The sequence below is a fragment of the Salvia splendens genome, chromosome 3 (genome assembly GCF_004379255.2).
Source record: "Salvia splendens isolate huo1 chromosome 3, SspV2, whole genome shotgun sequence".
In the NCBI taxonomy this organism is placed as follows: domain Eukaryota; kingdom Viridiplantae; phylum Streptophyta; class Magnoliopsida; order Lamiales; family Lamiaceae; genus Salvia; species Salvia splendens.
In genome coordinates this window covers 14016172-14039428 of record NC_056034.1, presented here as the reverse complement: position 1 = coordinate 14039428, position 23257 = coordinate 14016172, and the positions used below count along the sequence as shown (strand labels likewise).

At 41.1% G+C, this 23257-nt stretch overlaps 2 protein-coding genes and 1 pseudogene across 2 annotated transcripts; 1 reads left to right on the top strand and 2 right to left on the bottom strand.

Annotated features, from left to right (window-relative positions):
- Positions 1-97: 97 nt before the first annotated feature.
- LOC121795122 (splicing factor YJU2-like) lies at positions 98-2606 on the top strand. Its single transcript, XM_042193569.1, has 7 exons — positions 98-437; positions 532-816; positions 921-986; positions 1119-1169; positions 1246-1365; positions 2106-2181; positions 2281-2606. The coding sequence occupies exons 1-7, from the start codon at positions 240-242 to the stop codon at positions 2487-2489; spliced, it is 1005 nt and encodes a 334-aa protein (XP_042049503.1). The 5' UTR covers positions 98-239; the 3' UTR covers positions 2490-2606.
- Positions 2607-2799: 193 nt separating this feature from the next.
- Positions 2800-6068, bottom strand: LOC121795156 (annotated as a pseudogene).
- A 3004-nt stretch (positions 6069-9072) lies between these two features.
- LOC121795115 (F-box/kelch-repeat protein At1g80440-like) lies at positions 9073-10539 on the bottom strand. The gene has a single exon (XM_042193561.1). It carries the CDS (start codon positions 10228-10230, stop codon positions 9157-9159), a length of 1074 nt encoding a protein of 357 aa, XP_042049495.1. The 5' UTR covers positions 10231-10539; the 3' UTR covers positions 9073-9156.
- Between the last annotated feature and the right edge of the window lie 12718 nt (positions 10540-23257).

Genomic DNA, 23257 nt, shown 5'->3' with positions numbered 1-23257 from the left:
GTAAAAATGGCCTAGTCCAATTAGTCGCAGTTATGGATTAATATAGCCCATGATCGGCCCATTAAAGGTTTTCAGTTCATTTATCCAACTCATTAAAACAAACCAGACGCGCTTCTTCTCCCTCTCCAGTTACCGCCGTCGACGGCAGCCCTCCCCCTCACCTCTCCTGGCCACTTCTCTCTCTCCACCTCCGACGCCCAAGCTCGATACTCCCTCAAATTGACTAGCAAGCAGGAAATATGGGAGAACGGAAAGTTTTGAACAAGTACTACCCGCCGGACTTCGATCCGGCGAAGATTCCGCGGCGGCGCCAGCCGAAGAACCAGCAGATGAAGATACGAATGATGCTTCCGATGAGCATCCGTTGCGGCACCTGCGGGAATTACATTTACAAGGGAACCAAATTCAATTCTCGCAAAGAAGACGTAGTCGGAGAGGTAGGGTTTCAATTCGTTCTAATTTTACCTCTTTTTTGTGTGTTCAATTATTAATTCTCTTAAGAATTTGACATATATTGTTTATCTGCTGCAGACCTACCTAGGGATCCAAATTTTTAGGTTTTATTTCAAGTGCACTAAATGCTCGGCTGAGATGACCTTCAAGACAGATCCTCAGAACTCGGATTACATAGTTGAATCCGGAGCTTCGAGGAACTTCGAGCCCTGGCGTGCAGAGGATGAAGAAACAGAGGAAGAGAAAAAGAAGAGGAATGCTGAAGAGATGGGAGATGCAATGAAGTCTTTGGAGAATCGAACATTAGACTCGAAGAGAGAGATGGATATCCTTGCTGCTTTGGACGAAATGAAATCGATGAAGGTAATAGTTGAATTCAGATCATTTACCAGCTATGAATACTAGACTAGTTTATATATCAATTATTCTGATGCTAATGTGATGTTCCTCTTTCCTGTTGTATTCAGTCGCGGCACGCAACTGTGAGTGTAGATTCAATGCTGGAAGCTCTGCAGCGCTCGAATGAGCAGAAGGTATTATCATAATGCTATTCTTTTGAATAACCTGAATGTTCTCAACATTGCCATCTTAGATAGTTATAACAAATGCGTGTGAAATCGTATCTGCTTCACGCAAATAACTGAACTGTGGTTTATATTTATTAGGAAAGGAAGCTATTAGAAGAAGAAGAAGCTTACATAAAAGCAGTGTTTCAGGTAAGGGTAAAATACACAGCTTGTTTTGAGCTTTATTTTCCACTGAAGTTCTCATTATGTTCCTTCTCTAATTCAGGGTCAGAAAAAGGCTCCTTTTGTTCGAAGGATCGATGATGAAGATATAGATGATGACAGCGACGAAGATTTGGAGTTTTTCTCTTTTGACGGTGTGGGATCTTCATCTCGTCCATCAAAGGTATCCTTATTTTCATACACCATCTTCTGAGTATGCTTTTCTATAGGGCTGAGGATGTGTCAGCTGCAGTCCATAATATTCATCCTTGTGCTTTTAACAATTCAAAACTTTTAGCTACTTGTGCTATTGAATTTTCCATAGAAGCAACACTAACTGGATTGAGGTCGAGGTCGAGGTCCGTAGTTGTTCTCCTGCCATTAAATGAGCTAACACTGAGTAACACGTTGATGGGGGTTTCACTTCTATTGTAAGTAGATTGATAAAAAAATTATATATAAGTAGGACTGACCTGTGTTCATATCAAAATGGATTTTGTGTTATTTTCTAATTAAGGCAGAGAATAACTATATATAAGTAGACTGTAGAGCTGACCTGAGTCACTGATAACAATAGAAACATTTAAGCACCTCTCAAGCTTAGTTTCCACTTTATGTTTGTACTAGGTTATGGGTTCACCTTAATAAAGTAGCATGCTCAGTTAGTTTAGTGGTGAGTGTTTGCTCCCCGTGATATTTGAGACTCACTATGCTGCAGCAGGAAGGATTTGCTATCTCAGCAGCACGTATCTAGTCTGTATTCGACAGAAATTGAAACCATATTGTATATATGCAGCATTCAGCATCAGCCGTCAAAGTCTTTTGTGCTGATCTATCTTCATAGAAACTTATTTGACTCTGTGCACATAGATAGGGGTCCACTTTTATTGTGGTTTTACTTAGATATCTTGTGTTTTGATGCAGAGGACGAAGGTGTCTGATGAAGAACCAACAGATATTTTGACGGAGAAGAGTGGCAGTGAGGGCTCCAACATTCAAGGTTTGCAAACTTAAAACTGTTTTTAGCTTGAGATTTTGTGTTTCAGCAAACTGTCATCTAGTACTACATGAGTTACAGCTGCATGTATGTTGTTGATAGGTAAAGCTGGTGTTGATGGGGCTTCTGATGGTGGTAAACCTGTTTCGAAGACTTCTTCTATCAAATTCTCGATAATCAAGAAATCTGTACCACAATCCTCAACTATAGGCCCGGAGAAAGGACAGCAAGATGCTGAACCCGCTGCGGCTGCTGCTACCAGCAATGTACTCCAATCTTTATTCCAACAGTATGGAAGCGATGAAGACTAGACTAACATATGTAACCAGGCATCCAAAAGTCTGGACTAATTCATGTAGTACACAATTTATGTATTCAAAATCATATAAATATAAACTAAATCAAGTTTAGAACAATCAAATTTTCCATATTGTTTCTTTCATGTTGTTTGATTGATAAAATAGTCCATGAAATTATTTTGTAGATATCCATGAACTGAAGAATAAAAGCCTTCTGAATAAATAAGTAAAATTATCTCCTGACTGCTAAAACAAATTAAAGGAGTTGTTTTGTTTTCGAAATAAATGTCATCCTAAACAAAACAACACATATTTCAGTAACTTGATACATAAATGAAACTGTCATACATTCTGTTAAATGTTTCACCAGTGAATAACATATGACTGAAACATCCTCGTAAGTATTAAAACACCCAATTTAATCTTTGGTTTACCATAATCTCACATAATGATTAGTAAAATCTAATACACAGTCTCAAATGTGGTCTCACAACAATACCTTTCGCCTACTGTACTTGGTTCTAGTCAAATAATGTGGTGGATCATGGAGCATACAACAGAGTATTTCGCTCGATCAAAGCATATATGTTCAACCGAGTAAACAAGTTGATTTTTCTCTCTCAACAATAATCCAAGCAACGATGAGCTAGCCTTTGCAGCAGGCATCCCGTGCTCGCTAAATACTCTATAGTTCACTGCAGAAAACATGGTAGAAAAGAAACAGTCATTGAGAAGCACCATAATTTTCACGTGAAGTTGCAATTTTCATCACTAGTTAGTTTTCAAGCATCTTAATTCTCACATGAAGTTGCAATTTTCAATTGCTTTTGTGAAGGTAGTAGGAATCTAGGCATTGCTACTCATGCCATACAAACCTACCAGGAAACAGGGCCGGGGACAGTTGCAGAAATCTTATTCTGGAAACTTTATCCATATCATTAATTACAATTCAAGGTAGATACACCAGCTGATGTGCACTAAAACAAGAACAGCATTCTTAAATAGAAACATTAAACAAAGCTGAAGCTTTGTGGTTGTTCTTAACCATTTTTAACCATCAAGATCAAGAATCAGAGCAATAAAACAAGAACATCATTCATAAATAGAAACATTCAACAAAAGGTGAAGTTTTGTGGTTGTTCTTAACCATTAAGAACCAGTGCTCTTAAACAAAAAATAACATTGATAAATATAAACATTCAGCAAAGCTGAAGCTTTGACCATTTTTCGCCACCAAGAATCAGTGCACTAACAAGAACATACATTCACAGAGATGAAGCTCTGTGGTTGTTCTTAACCATTTTTAACCATCAATCGACACTGTAATTACCAGCTCCCCACTTCATAACTTGATACCATTTTTATCCTCATACCATATAGTTCAACGATACAGACTCTAACAAGAAAGATATTCAGCTTGAATACAACTTGAATATACACATCATTTAGTTACTGTAATTCTAAAAGACTCTCCTCTTCCATGAATGTCGTACTTCTACTCAAAAAGCAAAAATAGTCACACAAAAGCGTAAAGCAAATACTGCAGACTATCCAGAAAAACTATCAACGCAAAATCAGAGAAACTATTAATAAACAATAAAACAAAAGGAAAAGGGAAGAAACTCACTGAAAATGTTTATTTTGAAGTGATGCTTCAGTCCTCACATTTGCTGAAGCTACCGCAAACATTGCACTCCATGACAGTAGACGGGCGATTATCAACCGGAGGCAGAGGGGCCAATGTACCCCCACAGTTGTCTACACTGCACATGTATCTGACAAAGAAATACGCGTGAGGGAAGCTATCATCTTCACCTTCTTTATCCATGCCACAGTCCGTCGTCTCCAAATCACCCTCCTCGCTAGGGGTGAGCAAAAAAACCGAAAACCGAATATCCGAACCGAACCAAATCGAAATTTTGAAATTCGGTTCGGTTTTTTCGGTTTTTCGGTTCGGTTCGGTTTTAAAAATAAAAAAAATTCGGTTTTTCGGTTCAGTTCGGGCGAATAAAAAAACCGAAAAACCAAAAAACCGAATTATATATATATTCTATTAATTTAATATATTATATTATATTATATATAATATATATATTCTTTTAATATATTCTACTATATAATATATATTATATGTATTATTAATTTTATATTCTATATAAATATTCTATTAGTATATATAAAATAAAATACACATATATAAATATATATTTATATTATATTTATTTTTTTCAGGTTTTTCGGTTTTTTTTCGGATTTTTTCGGTTTTGTTCGGGTTTTTCGGTTTTTTAAGTTCAGTTTTCGGTTTTTCAGTTTCGGTTTTTTCGGTTTTTCGGGTTTGGTTCGGTTTGGATTTTGAACTAAATTCGGTTTTTCGATTTTGGTTCGGTTTTGGCAAAAAACCGAACCGAAACCCGAATGCACACCCCTACTCCTCGCCATCCTCATCCATATCATCATCACCATCATTATGGTCCATTTCCCCCTCCCCTTCTTCCTCATCATCAGACCAATTAGCCTCGACTTTGCAGCGATCACAATCACACACGAAACTGTAATCCTCCTTCAACCTCTGCTGCCTCTCCACACACTTAAAATTGACAGGGAAGTAGCTCAGGCAGATCTCCCAGCCTGCAGGGAGATCATGGATCACCCTAATTGTAATATCGGTGTTGCTGAATTCGGAAGAAGAATCGACATAATCGAACCTACACGCATTGGGGAGGCAATCGTGGTTGAAAAACGACGCCTTTGGGTAAAGGCTGTACGCCCTAACAGACCTCTGTTTCCCCTGATTGAATGGCTCCATCAGCCCAAAAGCATTGAGTTTATCCTTCGCTAGCAGCGCCGCCGTCAATTCGACTGAAAACCCTAGCTCTCCGGAATTCGGCAGCTGGAAAATCGTCGAGATCACGGAATGTAGGAAAACAGAGGCGTCGCCAGCCAAGGCGTCGCCTTGGAGTGAGATTGGGGTTTGAAATTTGGGCGGCGACGCGATTGCCAGATTGTACGCGGCGATGAGGAACCGAGCTTGGATGAGGCGGTCGTCGTGGTGGTGGTGGTGGTGGAGGAGGGGAGAGTCGGCGGCGTAAAGCGGAGCAAACCAAAGGGGTGTGGGAGGAGGAGAAAGCGGCGGATTGGCATTGGGGAGAGCAGAATTGGGAGGCGGCGGAGCAATTAGGGCAAGAGAGGGTTGTTGTGGATTGGGATGCAATTGTTCTGTAACAGTGGGAACAGTAATTGGCGGCGGAGGAGGAGGGGAGGGCGGAGTAGAGGAGAATTGGGGAGTCTTTGAGGAGGATTTCTCCCGCTTTGAGCGGCTTGGTGGAGACTAATGCTCTTCCTCTGTTTTCCAATTCTACCATTTGAATCGGAGAATTACTGTGATGAGACATTTTGGTGAGGGTTTTTGGATGCAGCTAAGGTATGAGGTGTGAAGAGGAAGAAGGAGGAGGCGGAAACAGAGGGTGATTTACCAGTGACGGCGGCGGCGGCGGAAGGTTTTTGGGTTTAAGGCTGCGAGGAACCTTAATTTAGATTTTCCTTTTATTTTACGTTTGCTGATAAAAAGGCTAAAAGAGAAATTAAAATGGGACAATTTGAATACACAATACACAATTAATAATATTATTTGAATTTAATTTATGCTCTTTTTCATAGTATGATAGAAGAAAAATGGGGTGAGATAATTTTCCATATGAATCTAATTTTGATAGATACATTAAAATATAAAAAAAATAAGATTCATTTTTATAAATGAATGAAGTATATAAAAATATGATATGGAGTATATTTTTTTTGTTTTTCTTATTTTTTATAATTCATACAGAAAAAAATACTATAGAAAATCTCAAAATAAAATAATCCATGAAAGTACGCAAAGAATACTGTTAGGTACACTTGTTTAAGAAATTGTAACACAAGAATGTAATGTAGTCAATTTGTGTGCATTTAATAATTCAGTTCAAAATTTGCATTTAATAAATCATTTCAAAATTGGGTTTCCAAAATGTTAGAGCATCACCGTCCGTGCTCTTGCCAACGAGCATGGATGTGGGCACGGATCCACTTTTATTACTTTTTTACTCCCTGCTCTTAGGCAAGATCACAACACCCACATCCGTGATCTACCGCAAGGGTCACACCATTCTATTATTCAATTTAAATAAAAACATTTCCACAAAATTAAAATGCATTAAAAATACCTGGAATAATATTACAAATTACAAAAAAAATAAAAATTACATAATTAAAATTCTAAAAATTTAAAATTACATAATTAAAATCATAAAAATTAAAAATTACATAATTAAACACCTAAAAAATAAAAATTACATAATTAAACTCCTAAAAAATAAAAATTACATAATTAAAGGCTAAAATACCCCCGTGGAAGACTATTCATCCGGCTCTACCCCCAATGTTCTTTGGAGACCCCGTATCATTGACACATGCGATCGAAGTTGCTCGAGGGTCATATTTGACCTATCGACCAAATTGAGTTGGGCCAAACCCCCCCCCCCCCCCACAACGAGTTGGTGGGGGGTTGAGGTGGCACAAAGGGATCGGGAGCGGGGGCGGATGGAGTCGCAGCGCGACGGCGGTTGGCCGTCGACTTCTTCCTTCCTTGCGGCCGGCGTTGGGAACTACTCGGGCCAGCGTCGGGCCTACCCAAGTTAGCTCCGGCGAACTGGGTGGACACCTCATTGGAGCCGGCGTCGGATAGGTATACCGACCTCGACCGTTTGCCGGAGGAGCTAGAGGAGGATGCTACGCCTCCCCTATACTTCGGATGCCCACGCACCTCCTACCAAACATTGGGTTACTTGAACGGTTTGTAGTGTTGGGATTGGTAGGTCGCCAACGCGGCACTGATGATGTCGACCTCGCTTCGGCCGCTCCCCGCCGACCGCTCATCCTGGAGGTAATACCCCCTAGAACTTTTGGATTTCTTCGTTTGCTCTGTATATGGCATTGCGCACCATACTCTCGTTGCGCTCGATTGTTCCAGCCGGCCGGTTTTCATTGTACCAGCTACAGATGCGCCACCAAAAATGGTCCTAGGATTGGTTCGTGTCAATCTCCGGATCTTCGGAGATAGACAAAAACGCCTTGAATAATTGCTCCATCTCCCCGGGGTGTACGAGGTGCGAACACCACTCGTAAGAAGAGTAGGAGTTTGAGAGCCGTCGCTCCCTCCCTCTCTAGGTACGGGTGGTTCGGGTGTCCACCCGTATTGCCCATCGGGGGCATCTTGGTCGTCAATCGGGTAAGGCTTGCGAACTTTGGGTTTGAGGAGGGGCCGAAAATTTCGTTTTCGGACTAGGAAATGGTTGTGAACCGAACCATTCGCGGTTCCAACCGTGGGAGCCGGAGGGGTGATCGCCAGAGCGGGACATTTTTTTTGTTAAGAGTGAAAGAAAGATTGAGAATTGTAAGAATGAAAATGAGAGAATTTAGATGAGAATTGTGTAGTGTGGTGTGAAATTTTTTGTGTGGAAGTGGGGGTATTTATAGGTGAAAATGTGTATTTTTGGGAAAAAAATTGAAAATAAATTAAAAGTGGGGAGAAAACGGATATAATTTTTTGGGAAGTAGGAAAATATTTTTTTTTATTTTTAATCAGATTTTTTAATTAAAATCCGATTTTTTTAAAATAAAAATTCCAACGGATTTGCCGTTGGCCAATCAGGAGCCGCCATGTCAGCTGCTCGCTGGCACGGACGGACGGACGCCGTCCTTCTACCACTGCGGATGCTCTTAAACCGTCTGTATCAATCAAAGGATACTTTAATAAGACGTATGTACAAACGTAGTGTGACCACATACTTAAAAGATGAGTGATATAATCCTTGTAGTACTTCAGAAAAATACTCCTATAAAAAACTGCACATTGAGAAATTGATCACTTTGTTCAATTCATACATTTGAGCACAATATACAAATACTTTATGATAAAAATAATTTGATCACTTGTTCAATTCATACATTTGAGCATTATATACAAATATTTTATGATAAAAATAATTTAACTTTCACTATGAGTTTCATCATTTTTTTCAAAATTATATTTCTATTAGTCGATCATGTATTATCTACCCAATTGGGGGTGTTGGCTCAAACATGTGGTAGCATGTAACAAGCAACGCTCATGCTTGAGCATGCTTCCGCTTAAGCCAAGATAATTTGATGAGGATCAAAAAAAATTCAGATTGATTTTGCAACATTTTATTATTACGGTCATTACATTTTAGGTTCTTTTTTCCTTAAGAAAACTATTGAATCTGATTGATGTGTCATCGAGTTGGAAAGTTGTGTTATTCATTAGATCTTGATGTCATGAATTTCTTCATTTAGTTTGAAATACCAAAATGAATTAGAAAATGAGAGTGTCCGAACTCCGAATGATAATCCTCGGAAACTCGATATCTAAATTTCTATTTCAAACGTTTGGGCTTCTCTTTTTTTGTATTGTTTCTTACTCCTACCAAATTTCTTTTTTTATTTGAGTTGTATCAAATTCTTGAGTTATAATTGTCACAATCTCCCATTTCACTCTCAATAGAACCCCCATAGTAATTTCACTAGGAACAACTGATAATAAAAACAAAACTCCATTTGTAGCATTTTCACTTGAATCTGTGAAATGAGACACAGAATTGAGTAATGATTACACTAAATCCTATAGTTCAATACAACATCCTGATTGAACATGCCCTTTGAATTCCTCTTCTGCCTCCACTCTTTCCCACTTACATCTCTTCATGTCAAACACAAACACATTGTAAGGCTCCCCAAATCTCTCCGACCCAACCACCACCACCTTCCCGGGCCACGCCGCCACGTACGCCGTGCTCCTGACGTGGCACGGCAGCTCAGCCACCACCCGCCATGCGGTCCCCTCCCCTGCCACCAGCTCAGCACCCCGACACGTCACCATCCTCCCGTCCCCGACATCCACGCAGTCTCTCGGGCACGCACCCGGCTCCAAAAAGTCCTCCCGGACCTGGCCCCACCTCCACGCGGCAACGTCGAACGACTCCGCGCTAGCCTCGAACCTCCCCTGCGCGTTCGTCGGGTAGCCCCCGACGACATGGAACATGCCGCCCCGCCACACGCCCTTCGCCTCGTCCCGCTCGGCCGCCATGTCGGGCGCGGCCCTCCACTCGTCCCGCGCCACGTCATACGCCAGCGCGGACCTCAGCGCGCACTTCTCCCCGTCGTGCCCTCCTGCCACGAACACCGTCCCCGCGCCGTCCGACGCGCACGCGAAGAAGAGGCGCTCGCCGCCCGGCATGTCCGCGCCGCGGCGCCACGCGGCCGCGACTAAGTCGTACACGTGGACGGCGGGCGAGGCCCGCCACGTGTCCTGGTCCCACCCGCCCATCACCACGAGGCTCAACCCAACCCCGACGAGCTGGCAGTACATCGGCAGCCCGTCGGGGCAACCCGGGATCAGCGGGAGCTCCGCCCAAAGACCCGTTTCCAGCTCGCAAAGCGTCAGGCGGTAAGACGGAACCGCAACGAATTTGCGGGCGGATTGATCCCGGGTCGCGTCGACCCCGGCCTGCGACATTACCACGACTCTCCGGGTCAACCCGGAGGCCTTGCGGCGGCGCCAGAACTCCGGCAGCTGAATCTCCCGCTTCCATCTCCGGCAAACCGATGCGACGGAAGAGAATTCGTTGTGGGGAACTCGAATTAAACAGTCAAGACCCAAATCCGAAGGGAGACCCGGAATAAGATCCGAATCCATCAAAAGGGACGTGTGTGTGAAAGAGGAAATCAAGATTGGCTCTTTATATACAGTTTTGCAAAGTGAAAAATACCCTTTATTCCTCTTTTTGGGTTGAATTGACGGGAGCCTTTTTTAGTGTCTAGATATTATTGTGTGGATTGGATTGAGAGGTGAAGAACAAAGCTTCTAGAAGGAACAGGGTTTGAGGTGAAGACTTGAAGACAAAGGAACGTAGAATAAATCGACATTCGCTTGAATTGAGGTTATTTGTTTATATATAGAGAGAGTGGTATGCAACTGGAGAAGTGTTCTACAACAAATGGATGATTGACATCATTACTATGTGGGCACACAAGCACTAGTATTTCAAACTTTTTATAATCTTGACATAATATTACCATTATGGAATTTTATTTAATCATCTTGCAACAGTAATATTTCCAGACTGTACGTGACTCACTTGATTTTGATCAAGATTTGATGATTATAGAAATCTACCTAATGGAATGTAAAAGGAATTTCACTTTCTCTTTTAATATAAATCAGATCTCAAATTCCACCTATTTATTACACTCTTATTTAATTATAAAATAAATTCAATTGTCGTATCCTTCGTCTAGGTGCGTGTTTTGTCTTGTTTTTTTTGGGTTGGTACATGGAATGCCATTTTTGAGCCCCATAACTACCTTTTTATTAAATTTTGTTTGATTAGAATATTAATATCATATAGAATTAGGGCATTCTACAGGAATTATAGATGCTGAATTGAAAATTTGAGCCTGATTCATTTCAGTTTTGGATTGTTAAATGATGTCAAAAATGATATTAGTGTCTTAGTTAATTGCATTTGTTTTCGCAAACCAATGGCATTTAAAACTAGATGTTTATACAATTAAAACACAGAAAATAACTAAATTTATTTTATACGTCCGCTTGACAAGAGTATACATTTTTAATTGAGCAAGAGTTTTAATGCGCAATTGATAAAGTAAGAGAGAAGTAGAAAAAAATGTAATTAAATTATTGTTAATGGATAATGGATCTGACCTCATTTGAGAGAAAAAAATTTAATTAGAAAGTGTATATTCTTGTGGGACGGACTAAAAAAGAAAGAATGCATACTCTTGTGGGACGGGGAGAGTATTTTATTAAAGCCAGTGGCGAAGTAGTTGATGAAATTAACAATGTTAATGCGAGCAATAAAATTAGGTGAAAATGTTTATTTACAAATGAGAAATGGAATTGGAAGTCTTCCTACAACGAACATTAATGTTGTAAGAGATTAAAATTTTCCACCCTATGAATCTATCATAAAAAAATAAAATAGCTTTCGTATATTCCTATCAATTCAAAGCTATGGATAATTTGTGGTGTATGGTAATGAGCTTTGACTTTATTCCAGTTTCTTGGTTCGAAGTTGAATTTATGCTTTATTTACACATTTTTAATTTAAGATTTTATGCGATTGAGTTTGACTCGTTTTGAATTTGGGAATGTTGAATAATGTGAAAATACAAAATTAGCGTCTTAATTATGTGAGTTTTAACGGTTATTTTGAATTTACAATTAGGCCCAATGTGTTTATTGTTCTCTCTCTCAATTAATTACCTAAATGATGAACAATGAAATTTACAAAGTACAGTACATATTTATGCAATTGAAACACAAATAAAAATATCCATTTTATTATATCTTTTTAGCCTTATAGGAGTGACCAAGTAGTTGTTTTATTATCGGAGGTGGTAAAACTCAAAATGATAATGAAAGCAAGAAATTCAGGTGAAAAAGTTTATTCTAGGAATGAGAAATTAAGAAATTCAAAATAATTCCCACCGAATGAATCCATCATCAAAATCAAAATAGTGATCCTATAAATTCAAAGCTACGAATAAGAGAAATATGTTTGCCTTGCAAAATGTGTCGTGTGACGTAATTGGCTTTGACTTTAGCATAGTATAATAGTGAGTACTAGTAATTAATTATAGTTCTGTTATTAGGTCTTTTCATTTTACCAAAATCAATTAGAAGTCAATGATTTTTCTTGTCAACATGGATTACTTGGGAAATTGCAGTATATTAAAATATGCTCCTTAATATAAGGGGACAGTTGAATTAAGCCATGAAGACCATTTGTGAATTTTTATGTTGACCTTGAATTGAATAGCACTAGTATTTTATTCTATGGTAAAACCAAGTTGAACAGAAATATCAATGTTTGAGGTTTGAAGCAACATGCAAGTGTGGGGGTCACAGTCCTCCAATAATTTTAATTAATTAGTTAAATTTAAAAATTATTTCATGATGGAACTTCGACCGTATAAGTTATTTTTTCTGATTCCTAATTCTTTTAAGATAATTATCCTATCAATCTTTTTTAAAATTTTGTCAAATTTATAAAGTTGAATTTCATTTATATTTTATTCAAAATAAACCTTACCACATAAGTCAGTAAAACGTTTTCTTGAAAGCCCTAACACGAAATATATGGCACCATCAGTGCTACTTTAATATTGTTACAAGATATTCTAAATTCATATGATTGTTTCCCAATTGATATATATATATATATATATATATATGCTCTTGCACATGTGAAAGTATATACTTAAAGATTTATTATTTTTTTATAAATTAGTTTGATTTATATTTCAATTTGAAAAGAAACTTTACCGACTAAATAAGTAGTAGTCAAATATTTTCTTAAGTTTCATCGTGAAATGTCCGGCTCTATCATTACATATAAACCTTTGTACTTTAGTAACTCGACCAAGATGCAGTGAATAACATTAATAATTGGATACATGAAACTTCGTTATTGATCAATATAAAAATGGAAGGACAATATATTATATATATACACACACATGTGTCATGTCAATCTATTAGTTTTGTTGTTTTTTGTTGATATTGTAATCGACTAAAGTGAAAGTGGTGAAGCTTTCCTTTAACAAAAAGAATGGCAGGGGATGATGATCAGAATGCAACCCATGCTAGTTAGTGGACATCCTTTTCTTTTCTGTTTTTGAAATTTGAATAAAATTAATCACAAATGTTGTTCTCTGCAAATGGCAAAAAGTCTTCTAGATGAAAGTGAATTTGGGGTAACGCACATTTGCTAGAGGAGGCAAATTGGTCCATATGTTGGGAAAAAGTTCAGTTAATGAAATAAATTTAGTATATTATGTATTTAATATTTTGCAAACCGGCGAAAATCTTAAATTATAAATTACATAATTGAAAGGAAAGACAGGACAAGTAGACAACACCTTTATATAATGCCGTATTGAACTCTTTTTAGTTTAAATATGAGTGGTATTATTTTATTATACTTATTAGTATGGTTCTCTTATAACACCATAATCCAAAACTAAGATTAAATCTACATCCTTGGATTTTAAAATGAATGTATGAGATTAAAGCTCACAAATTTCAATAAATAATAGACAAAATATCAACAAAAGGGTAATATCGTCATTATGTTATCATATGATAATTTTCGTGAGTGTTTTTTATATCGACATAGTGTATTACAAATATCAATAATATGACATGAGTATATCAACACAAATACAAGAAAATATGAACACAGTTTTATTGATATTTTACCTACACTATATTGAGATTTTTTTGTATTTGTTGATAAAATCTGCTTATCAACATGTACACAAATTGAAATATAATTTATCAAATTTCACCACCCGAACATAGTCGGAACATATGCAATTGAGATCTCGTTGGAATCCTTATAAAATATCTTTAATTTGATAATTTAAATCGAGAGAGTTACATAAATTTAAAGTTTTGAGATGATTTTAATGAGAGAGAATTGACATTAATATCCTTTAAGTTTATTTAATAATTTTTTAAATTTAAAATATAATACATGTGGCATTATTTAAACCATTAAATCTTCTAATCTAATGGCTAAGATTTAGTATTAATTTGTAATTGCTAATTAGTTAGTAATTGATCACTCCCATATGGGATATATTATATTGAATATGAGTCTAAGCTTTTGAAGTAACCTAAACATAGTATTGAATATATTTTCCAAACCGGACAAAGTTTAAAATTAGGACAGCATAATTGAAAGGAAAGACAAGACAAAAGCCTTATAAATAGCCGTATTTTAAGCCCTTTTAGTTATAATAATAATAATAATAATAATAATAATAATAATAATATTAATATTAATAATAATAATAATAATATAAATAATAAAAGATAAGAATATTTGCTTTATATAATAATAAAAGATAAGAATAATAAAAGCCTTATTATTATTATTATTATTAGAATTATATCCTGATTAGTTCCAACAGCAAGCCGATACTATTATTATAAGAAGCAAAACTCTTGCCACTTAGTGTGCTAAACATTTTGTACTGTAATTTCATAATTAAGCTTAATCAAATGAAAATATTCAATTCGACTTGGATTTATTTGATTTTGGGTTAAATCATATTTATTCATTTTTCAAAATTTGATATCTCGGTTAAATTTGGTTCACTGTTTTTTAAAATAAAAAACAAATAATCTGAATTATTTATAATAGAATTTATTTTGGATTTGAGGATGTTCATATTTTTTTCAGAATTTTTTAGAAAGTTATTTTGGGTTCAGATTTAGTTAGTTTAGATATTTCAAATAAATCCTACTTAACCATCTTTAAATCGGCTTTTCGGATGAATTCAGATTAGATAAAAATCCAATCCTAAATCCAAATAAGCACCCCTTAAATTTCGTAATGATGTGTTATTTCATTTGACTGGTCAATTGAGTCGCGCAATAAAATGGTTCTACCAATAGAGACAAAGTCAGAAGACCAACAAATTCTATGTCCGTGCTTTGAAAATTGTAGATACAAAATAGTAATAGATAGTAGTAGTCATCAATTTCATAGGACTTAATTACGCAGGTGAAATTCTTTAATTCACGGTTGACATCTGATGATTGGGCGAATTTTTGATGGTAATAAATGCAGGTAATAAATATAGATCACGACACAGAAAGTTACGTGGTTCGATTTACTGAGGTAAATCTACGTCCACGGGAAGAAAGGAGGGCAAATTTGTATTGCTTGATCTGGATTACAGCTTACAATACTGACTTGCTATATGAGATTCGATATCTAGAGAGCTTACCCTTGTCTATCTGATCTAAGTTCTATTTATACATGTGAACCAAGATCGTGGCTTCCAGGTTGACAACTGCTTCATACCACTAAATAGATCGTGGGTGTAGTGGAGGTCGTGGAGGTCGTGGAGGTCCTGCATGGGTCCACTATCCAAGATCGTGGCTTGCAGGTTGACAACTGCTTCATACCACTAAATAGATCGTGGGTGTAGTGGAGGTCGTGGAGGTCCTGCATGGGTCCACTATCTCCTTGTTCGGTCGAATACTGAGACCTAACTGCTGAACTTTGCCGATCAGCTTTGGCCGATCTGAGAGTAGAGCTTGATTGGTTCTTTTGCCGATCTGAGAGTAGAGCTTGATTGGTTGGCTTTTACCGAGCTGTAGGCTGCGACCGAACTCTTTGGTTGTGCCGAACCGAACTGAACTCTTTGGTTGTGCCGAACTGATACTCTTTCTTGGGTTTTGGGCTAATGGGCCGTCACTGCTATTGGGCTCGCCATTAGGGTTTAGTTGTTTAGTTCGTACCCCCATCACTACCCCCCCGAAAAGCGAAGTGAATCACTTCGGCATTTTGGATGAGTGTAAGGGGGAGGCTGACGTCAGGGGACGTGCCATGCGCGTGTCTGCATTAAATGCGATAGCAAATCCGGCCGTTGAATCCAGAAAAAGGGGGATCTGAAACGGCGCTACGGATTTGAAATGCCTCTGTGAATCTGATAAATATTACCATTTTCCATCATTGGAACACTTTTGCTATTGTTTCTTCTGCATTCTCTCTCTTTTGCGCAAAATCTCCTTCCGCTCCTTCAAGAATTTCTTCAGAACTTCTTCAGACTTTCAAAGAGTAAGAATCATGTCTTCTACTTCTTCTTCTGAGTCAGGTAGCGGTAGGAAAGGGGGTAAGGGATCTTCTAGCCGGAAAGAGTCCGGGGAGAAGACCGTAGAATACTTTCACAGCATCTTGAGTAAGGACACTGTGATATCCCTACACGGAAAATATCTTCTTCCCGGGGGGAAGGTGGTGGTTCCCAACGACGATCATAGGGCTAACTCGCCGCCGGAGGGTTATGCCACCGTTTACGAAGCCTGCTTAGAATGCGGGCTTCGTTTCCCTCTTCCCCCACCTTTTGTAGAGCTTCTTGATTTTTTCCAACTCCCTTTAGGTCAGGTGACTCCGAATTCTTGGAGGCACTTATCGGCCTTTGCTGCCGAACTGCGTAGGCTAGATAAGGATCTGTCTCTGAGGGCAATCCTTAATTTCTTCTAGTTTAAGAGGAAGGGATCTTGGTTTTACTTGATCCCTTTACAGCCCTTTAGAGCCTTTTGTAAAACCAAATGGCCGAAATGGCAAAATCGTTTCTTTTTTTATAATAGGACTTCGGCTTCGGACTTTTCCTGGAGAGGGCCGAAGTCCGTTATTCCTCATCCTCGGGTAGAACCGTTGGACGAGCTCGAGGCCGAGCTCAATAAGATTCCCATGATTAGGAAGCCGTACTTGGAGTCTGAGCTCGTCAAGGGCGACTTCGTGTTCGACTCCTCGTCTTCGGACGACGAGACTGAGGGTGAGGATTTCTTTTTTATGCATTACTGCCTTGACGACGAAAACTAACCTTGTTTTCTTGCTTTTTGGCAGTGAATTTGCTAAACAAGCTCGGTCGCAAATCCTCCGAATCTAAGGAACCGGAGAGGCCGAAAACCACCAGCTCGGCGTCTGATGCCGAGAAGAATCCGAAGAGGCAAAAGACCTCTTCGGATCCAAAGAAGCCGGAGTCGACTTCGGCAAGGGGGAAGGCGAAGCTTCAGAAGCCCCCAAGAGCGCCAGAGAAAGACGTGGTCTTGGCGCCTCCTTCGGAACATATCTGTGAGCCCTTTTTATGGCCCACGGACTTCGCCGAGGTGAATTCTCTTCTTGATTTTCTGGCCTTGCTTTTTTCCTGTATTTTTTGTGGCCCCCCGGTTGACTTTTTCCTTTTTCCATTTTCAGAGGAACGATATGCTCAGCAAGCTCGTCGCAGTTGAACTCTCTAAAGCGTCCAGCGACTATGCTGAGATGCAGAGGAAGTTGACTGCTGCTCGTCACCAGGCCGAACAGGCTAGGGCAGACTTTGAGAAGGCAAGGGCTGCTAGGATCTCAGCTCAGGATGAGGCACAGCGGGCAAAAAACGAGCTCATTATCCAGAGAGAGCAGTCGAAACAGAGGGAGGCTGCTGCCGTGGTTGCCCAAGGGGAGGCTCTCCGTGCTTTCGCGGAGAAACTCTTTTTGAGCAATCAATTTTCGGCCTTTGTCGGTGATCTGCTGAAACTGATGACCGATAATGCTGAGCAGGGACCCGAAGTCGTCCTGCCGCTGTATGGCCGAGAAATTGCAGCTCGTCTCCAGAGTCTGCCGCTCCTTGACGAGCTCGCGTCTTCCTCGGTCCTGCTTTCTGCTGACCGAGTCCGTAATTGCCGAGCTGACCGGGACGAGAACATGGAGGCCATCTTTGCCTCCTTGGGACCTGTTTCACCCGCTCCAATTTTCCAAGGAGAGGGTGAGCAGGAAAACGAGGCCGGCAAGGAGACCGAGCAGCCGGATCGGCAGACCGGCGACGGGCAGGCCGAGCAGGAGGTGCAGCAGATCGGCTATGAGGGCGCCGAGCAGGCTGGGGGGAGTAGGGAGGCTGAGGCTGAAGCCGAGGTGGACAAGGAGGGAGAAGCTGAAACTCGGAGGGGAGCCGGAGATGAAACTGGCGGAGTATGATTTCGTCTCCCTTCTCTTAGTTTAGTTTCTTTCTTCCTTCTTGTAAAATGGCCTTGAAGCCCTCCTTGTGTAAAAATTTTTTTTTCTTATGAATGAAAAAATTTTCTTTCTACACTCGTGTCTTCGTATAGCTTTTCTTGACCTCTTTTACTCCTGTTGTGGTTTACTGCCTGCTCGGTAAGCTGAAATGCCGAACTGACCTAGCTGCTTTGTATTCTTTAACTCTAAGGAGCTGGAGGTACTTCACTGGAAGCGGCTATACTCTTCGGCTTTAAACGAAGCTGAGAAAAAAGCCATAGAGGACCAGATGAAGTATGACGAACTCTTGGCTCGTTCAGTGGAGCTGGAGTCCGACAATAAGGACTTAGAGTCCATAAGGAAGGATCTGGAGGCCGAGCTGGATATTGTCGTCGCTGAGAGGACTGCATATGAGGATTTCATCTGCGGACGCGGGGGAATGAGCATATCTGAAGTTCAGAATCAAGTTGATGAACTGTGGGAGGAGCTTCATGTACTCCGGAGGAACAATGCGCTGGAGAGCTCGGCTTGCCAACAAGTTGTGAAATCATTGCGGCGCTGGGCTTCTCGGTACGACATCATTCTTTCCCGGCGTCCTTCAATCGAGAGATTCCTTAGGCATTTCCCGCCAACAGATGCTCACACTCCAGCTCAAACCTCTGATCCACTTGCTCAAAATCCTACTCCAAATCAGCAACGAACTCAGGAGCAACCGGAAACGTCAAGACGAGAACGGACTCAGGAGCAACCGGAAACGTCAAGACAAGGACGGACTGAAGTTCGTAGAGGAGCTGTGATTATGAGTGAGCAAGATCAACAAATGCTTCGTGAAGAGACTCTTCGCCGCCGAGGTGCCAGAACTTCCCGGACTCAGGGAAGAGGCGGTAGATCGATCAGAGCAGCTCGTCCACCTACTTATTCTTCAACTGCTCGGAACGCCCGAACTCAGCATCATGAGGATTTTTCGGATAGGTGGCTCAACTTTAGCAACCGTGGACAGTAGAATAGTCCTTTGTAATAGCGTAACGCCTTCTCGTAGGGCAGCGGAGTTGTATGCCGAACAAGACTTAATAAATGAAAATTTTTTTTCATTTCGCTTCTATCACTGCGTACTTACAGTTCAGCGATTTTTTATTTCATTTATTGTACTCGTCCTCGGTCTTATGAAGTAAACTTCTTTGGCCGGACTCGTCCTCGGTCTTATGAAGTGAACTTCTTTGACCGGACTCGTCTTTGGTCTTATGAAGTAAACTTCTTTGACCGGACTTAGTCCTCGGTCTTATGAAATAAACTTCTTTGACCGGACTTGGTTTGTGTCCTAATTTGGCGAGTTTTATCGCTCGGATCGGACTTTCCCTTTATCCTAATTTGGCGAGTTTTATCGCTCGGATCGGACTTTCCCTTTGTCCTAATTTGGCGAGTTTTATCGCTCGGATCGGACTTTCCCTTTTTGCAGTTCGTTTCAGACGAACTGCTTGTTTCTTAAGCTGAATTGTGGAGTCTTGTATCTTCCTGAGAAGCTTGGACTCACAATTGTCTTTAATACATGTTCTAAAAAGGGGATCAGCCTTTAAAGAACAAGATACCTCAGTAACATTTGTAAGAGACGACACGCACATAGAGAGACAACGCACATAAAGACAAACATGAAAAACAAGTAAAAAACAAAGAAAGCACATACCCCTAGGACCGAACTAGACACAAGACTGACTGACCGGACTGTCTCTTACAAATGGAACTTCTTGAGGTTGGAAATGTGCCATGTTCGGGGTACTTGTTCTCCTGACATGTGAGTCAATTTATAAGACCCTTTGCCGAGGACTTCTGACACCCGATATGGACCTTCCCATGTGGGTTCGAGTTTGCCCAGCTTTTCTGCTCGGCTTACTTCATTGTTTCTCAAGACGAGATCTCCCACTTGAAATTGCAGCTTTTTCACCCTTTGGTTATAATACCGGGCTACTTGCTCCTTGTACTTGGCTGCTTTTATGCAGGCCAATTCTCTTCTTTCTTCGGCAAGATCTAGTTCGGCTCTCAGTCCGTCCTCATTCAGTTCTGCTGAGAAATTAAGAGTTCGGGGACTGGGTATGCCGATCTCAACCGGAATCACGGCTTCAGTGCCGTACACCAGACTGTACGGAGTTCACGCAAAAACGCCTTTGTACTCTTTGAGGAGCTGGATGGTCTTTTCCCGGAGTAGAGGTGTTCCCGCGAAACCGATCTTCACCGTTCTGGATGGATCATCTTCATATAACCGAACTTCCATCGAGTTCGGCTCCGGTGTGACTTCGGTCATTTCGCCTGCCTCTGACTCCGGCTGCTGTGATTGCTATGCTTGATGGTGCCGATCTGATTGCTCGGCACTTTTAAGCGCAATCTGCAAACACTCTTTTGCTCTTTTTTGATCACCTCGGATGACCGCTATTCCTCCTTTAGTGGGGATCTTGATGGTGAGGTGATAAGTAGAGCAAATGGCCCGAACTGTGTTGAGCCAGTCTCTTCCCAGTATAATGTTGTACGGGGACCGAGCTTTTACCACAAAGAACTCGATCATCGTACTGGAGCTTGTAGGCGCTCTTCCCACCGTAATCGGAAGGCTGATAATACCTTCAGGGCGGGTGTCCTCCTGGGCGAAACTTTTCAGAGGAAGCGGAGCCGGACTGAGCCGAGCTGGATCCACTTCCAGTTTATCGAAACATTCTTTAAAAAGAATGCTAACTGACGCTCCTGTATCCACGAACACTCTGTGGATCAGTTTGTTTGCCACTCCGGCTTGAATGACAATGGCGTCTTGATGAGGAGAGATGGCCGGGACGGGATCGGCATCTGAAAATGTAATCACTTCGTCCTGCTTCAGCCTTTTATGCGTTGGCTCCTCTCGATTGAAGCCTCTGCGCTCTGACTTCAGGGACGATTTAGTCTTCCCGGCTGGGAGAGCGTCAATAGTCTGGATTACTCCATCATATTGCGGCTCGTCATCGTCTTCGGGATCCTGTTGCCTTTTCGGATCCTGAGGAGCGCAGTTCGCACTTCTCTGCTTCTTGTTCTTTTTCGGCTGCTTGCTTTGGTATTTTTTTAACGTCCCTGCTTTCACAAGAACATCAATACCTGCAGCCAAATGTCGGCACTCCTCGGTATCGTGACCGTGGTCTTGATGGAAGGAGCAATAATTATCCTGACTTCGGCGCGCGGTCGATTTCGTCATCCGCTTTGGCTTTTCGAACATATCGGAATGCAGTTCGAAAATTTCCGCTCTCGACTTGTTCAAAGGTACGAACTGAGCGGGCGGTTTCTCAAGATCGAGACGTGGTCCCAATCTGCCTTGTACCGGTGCCCTTTGAATTCTTTCAAAAGGAGTTCGGCGAGGAAGCCTCTGATCGCTATGATCGGGCTTCTTTTTGTCTTCTCTAGATGAGCTGTCTAAAGACCGTTTTCGACGGTCTGCCTCATCGGCACGAGAAAACTGGTCCGCAATGTCCCACATCTCTTGAGCTGTTTGCGGACTGCATTCAACGAGCTTCCTGTAGAGAGCTCCTGGCAGTATTCCATTTTGGAATGCCGAAATGACAAGTAGATCATTGAGATCATCTACTTGTAGGCATTCCTTGTGGAACCTCGTCATGAAGTCGCTAATTTTTTCATCGCGACCTTGACGAATAGAAAGCAGCTGAGCCGAAGTGATTCGGGCTTCCGCTTTCTGGAAGAATCTCCTATGAAAAGCATCCATTAGATCTCTGTAAGATCTAATGCTGCCTTGAGGGAGGCTATCAAACCACCTCCTTGCGTTCCCGATGAGCAGCTCGGGAAACAGCTTACACATGTGAACCTCATTGAGACCTTGGTTCGCCATATTATACTGATAGCGTCCCAAGAAATCATGAGGATCCACTAACCCGTCATAAGTCATTGACGGAGTTCGGTAATTCTGCGGCAACGGAGTTCGGGTGATATCATCCGAGAATGGAGTCTTCAGCGCTCCATACATGGCGAACCCGACATCTCTTCGGTATGGTGGAGATGGAGTTCTCCTGTGATTCCGGTAACGAGGAGGAAGAGGAACATGTCGGTGGTGAGGATTCTTTCTCCGGGGAGATGCGACACTACTGCGGTAGTGACTTTCATGTCTGGATGGAGAGGGAGAATCCGCCGTTTTCGTCTCCGGCTTTTGGCCTGTTTGCAGGAATGTTAAGAATTCATCCTGCTTCTCGGCCAAAAACAACTTGACAGCCTCGTTCAAATCGGGCTGCTGGGAAGACTCGGTGCGACGACTTCTGGAGTGGCTTGTTCCTTCACCGTGAGAACTGGAGACAGATTTCTCACGAGGCTGTTTTCCAGACCTACGGGCTGGACTAGCTTCCTCATGGTTATCACGGACGGAAGCACGGGTATTATGTGATCTGGTATGCATTTTTTTGGTGGAAGAGGATCAAAAACTCGCTTTTATCACAGATTTGGTTCTCTGTTTCCCACAGACGGCGCCAGTGATGATTGGGCGAATTTTTGATGGTAATAAATGCAGGTAATAAATATAGATCACGACACAGAAATTTACGTGGTTCGATTTACTGAGGTAAATCTACGTCCACGGGAAGAAAGGAGGGCAAATTTGTATTGCTTGATCTGGATTACAGCTTACAATACTGACTTGCTATATGAGATTCGATATCTAGAGAGCTTACCCTTGTCTATCTGATCTAAGTTCTATTTATACATGTGAACCAAGATCGTGGCTTCCAGGTTGACAACTGCTTCATACCACTAAATAGATCGTGGGTGTAGTGGAGGTCGTGGAGGTCGTGGAGGTCCTGCATGGGTCCACTATCCAAGATCGTGGCTTGCAGGTTGACAACTGCTTCATACCACTAAATAGATCGTGGGTGTAGTGGAGGTCGTGGAGGTCCTGCATGGGTCCACTATCTCCTTGTTCGGTCGAATACTGAGACCTAACTGCTGAACTTTGCCGATCAGCTTTGGCCGATCTGAGAGTAGAGCTTGATTGGTTCTTTTGCCGATCTGAGAGTAGAGCTTGATTGGTTGGCTTTTACCGAGCTGTAGGCTGCGACCGAACTCTTTGGTTGTGCCGAACCGAACTGAACTCTTTGGTTGTGCCGAACTGATACTCTTTCTTGGGTTTTGGGCTAATGGGCCGTC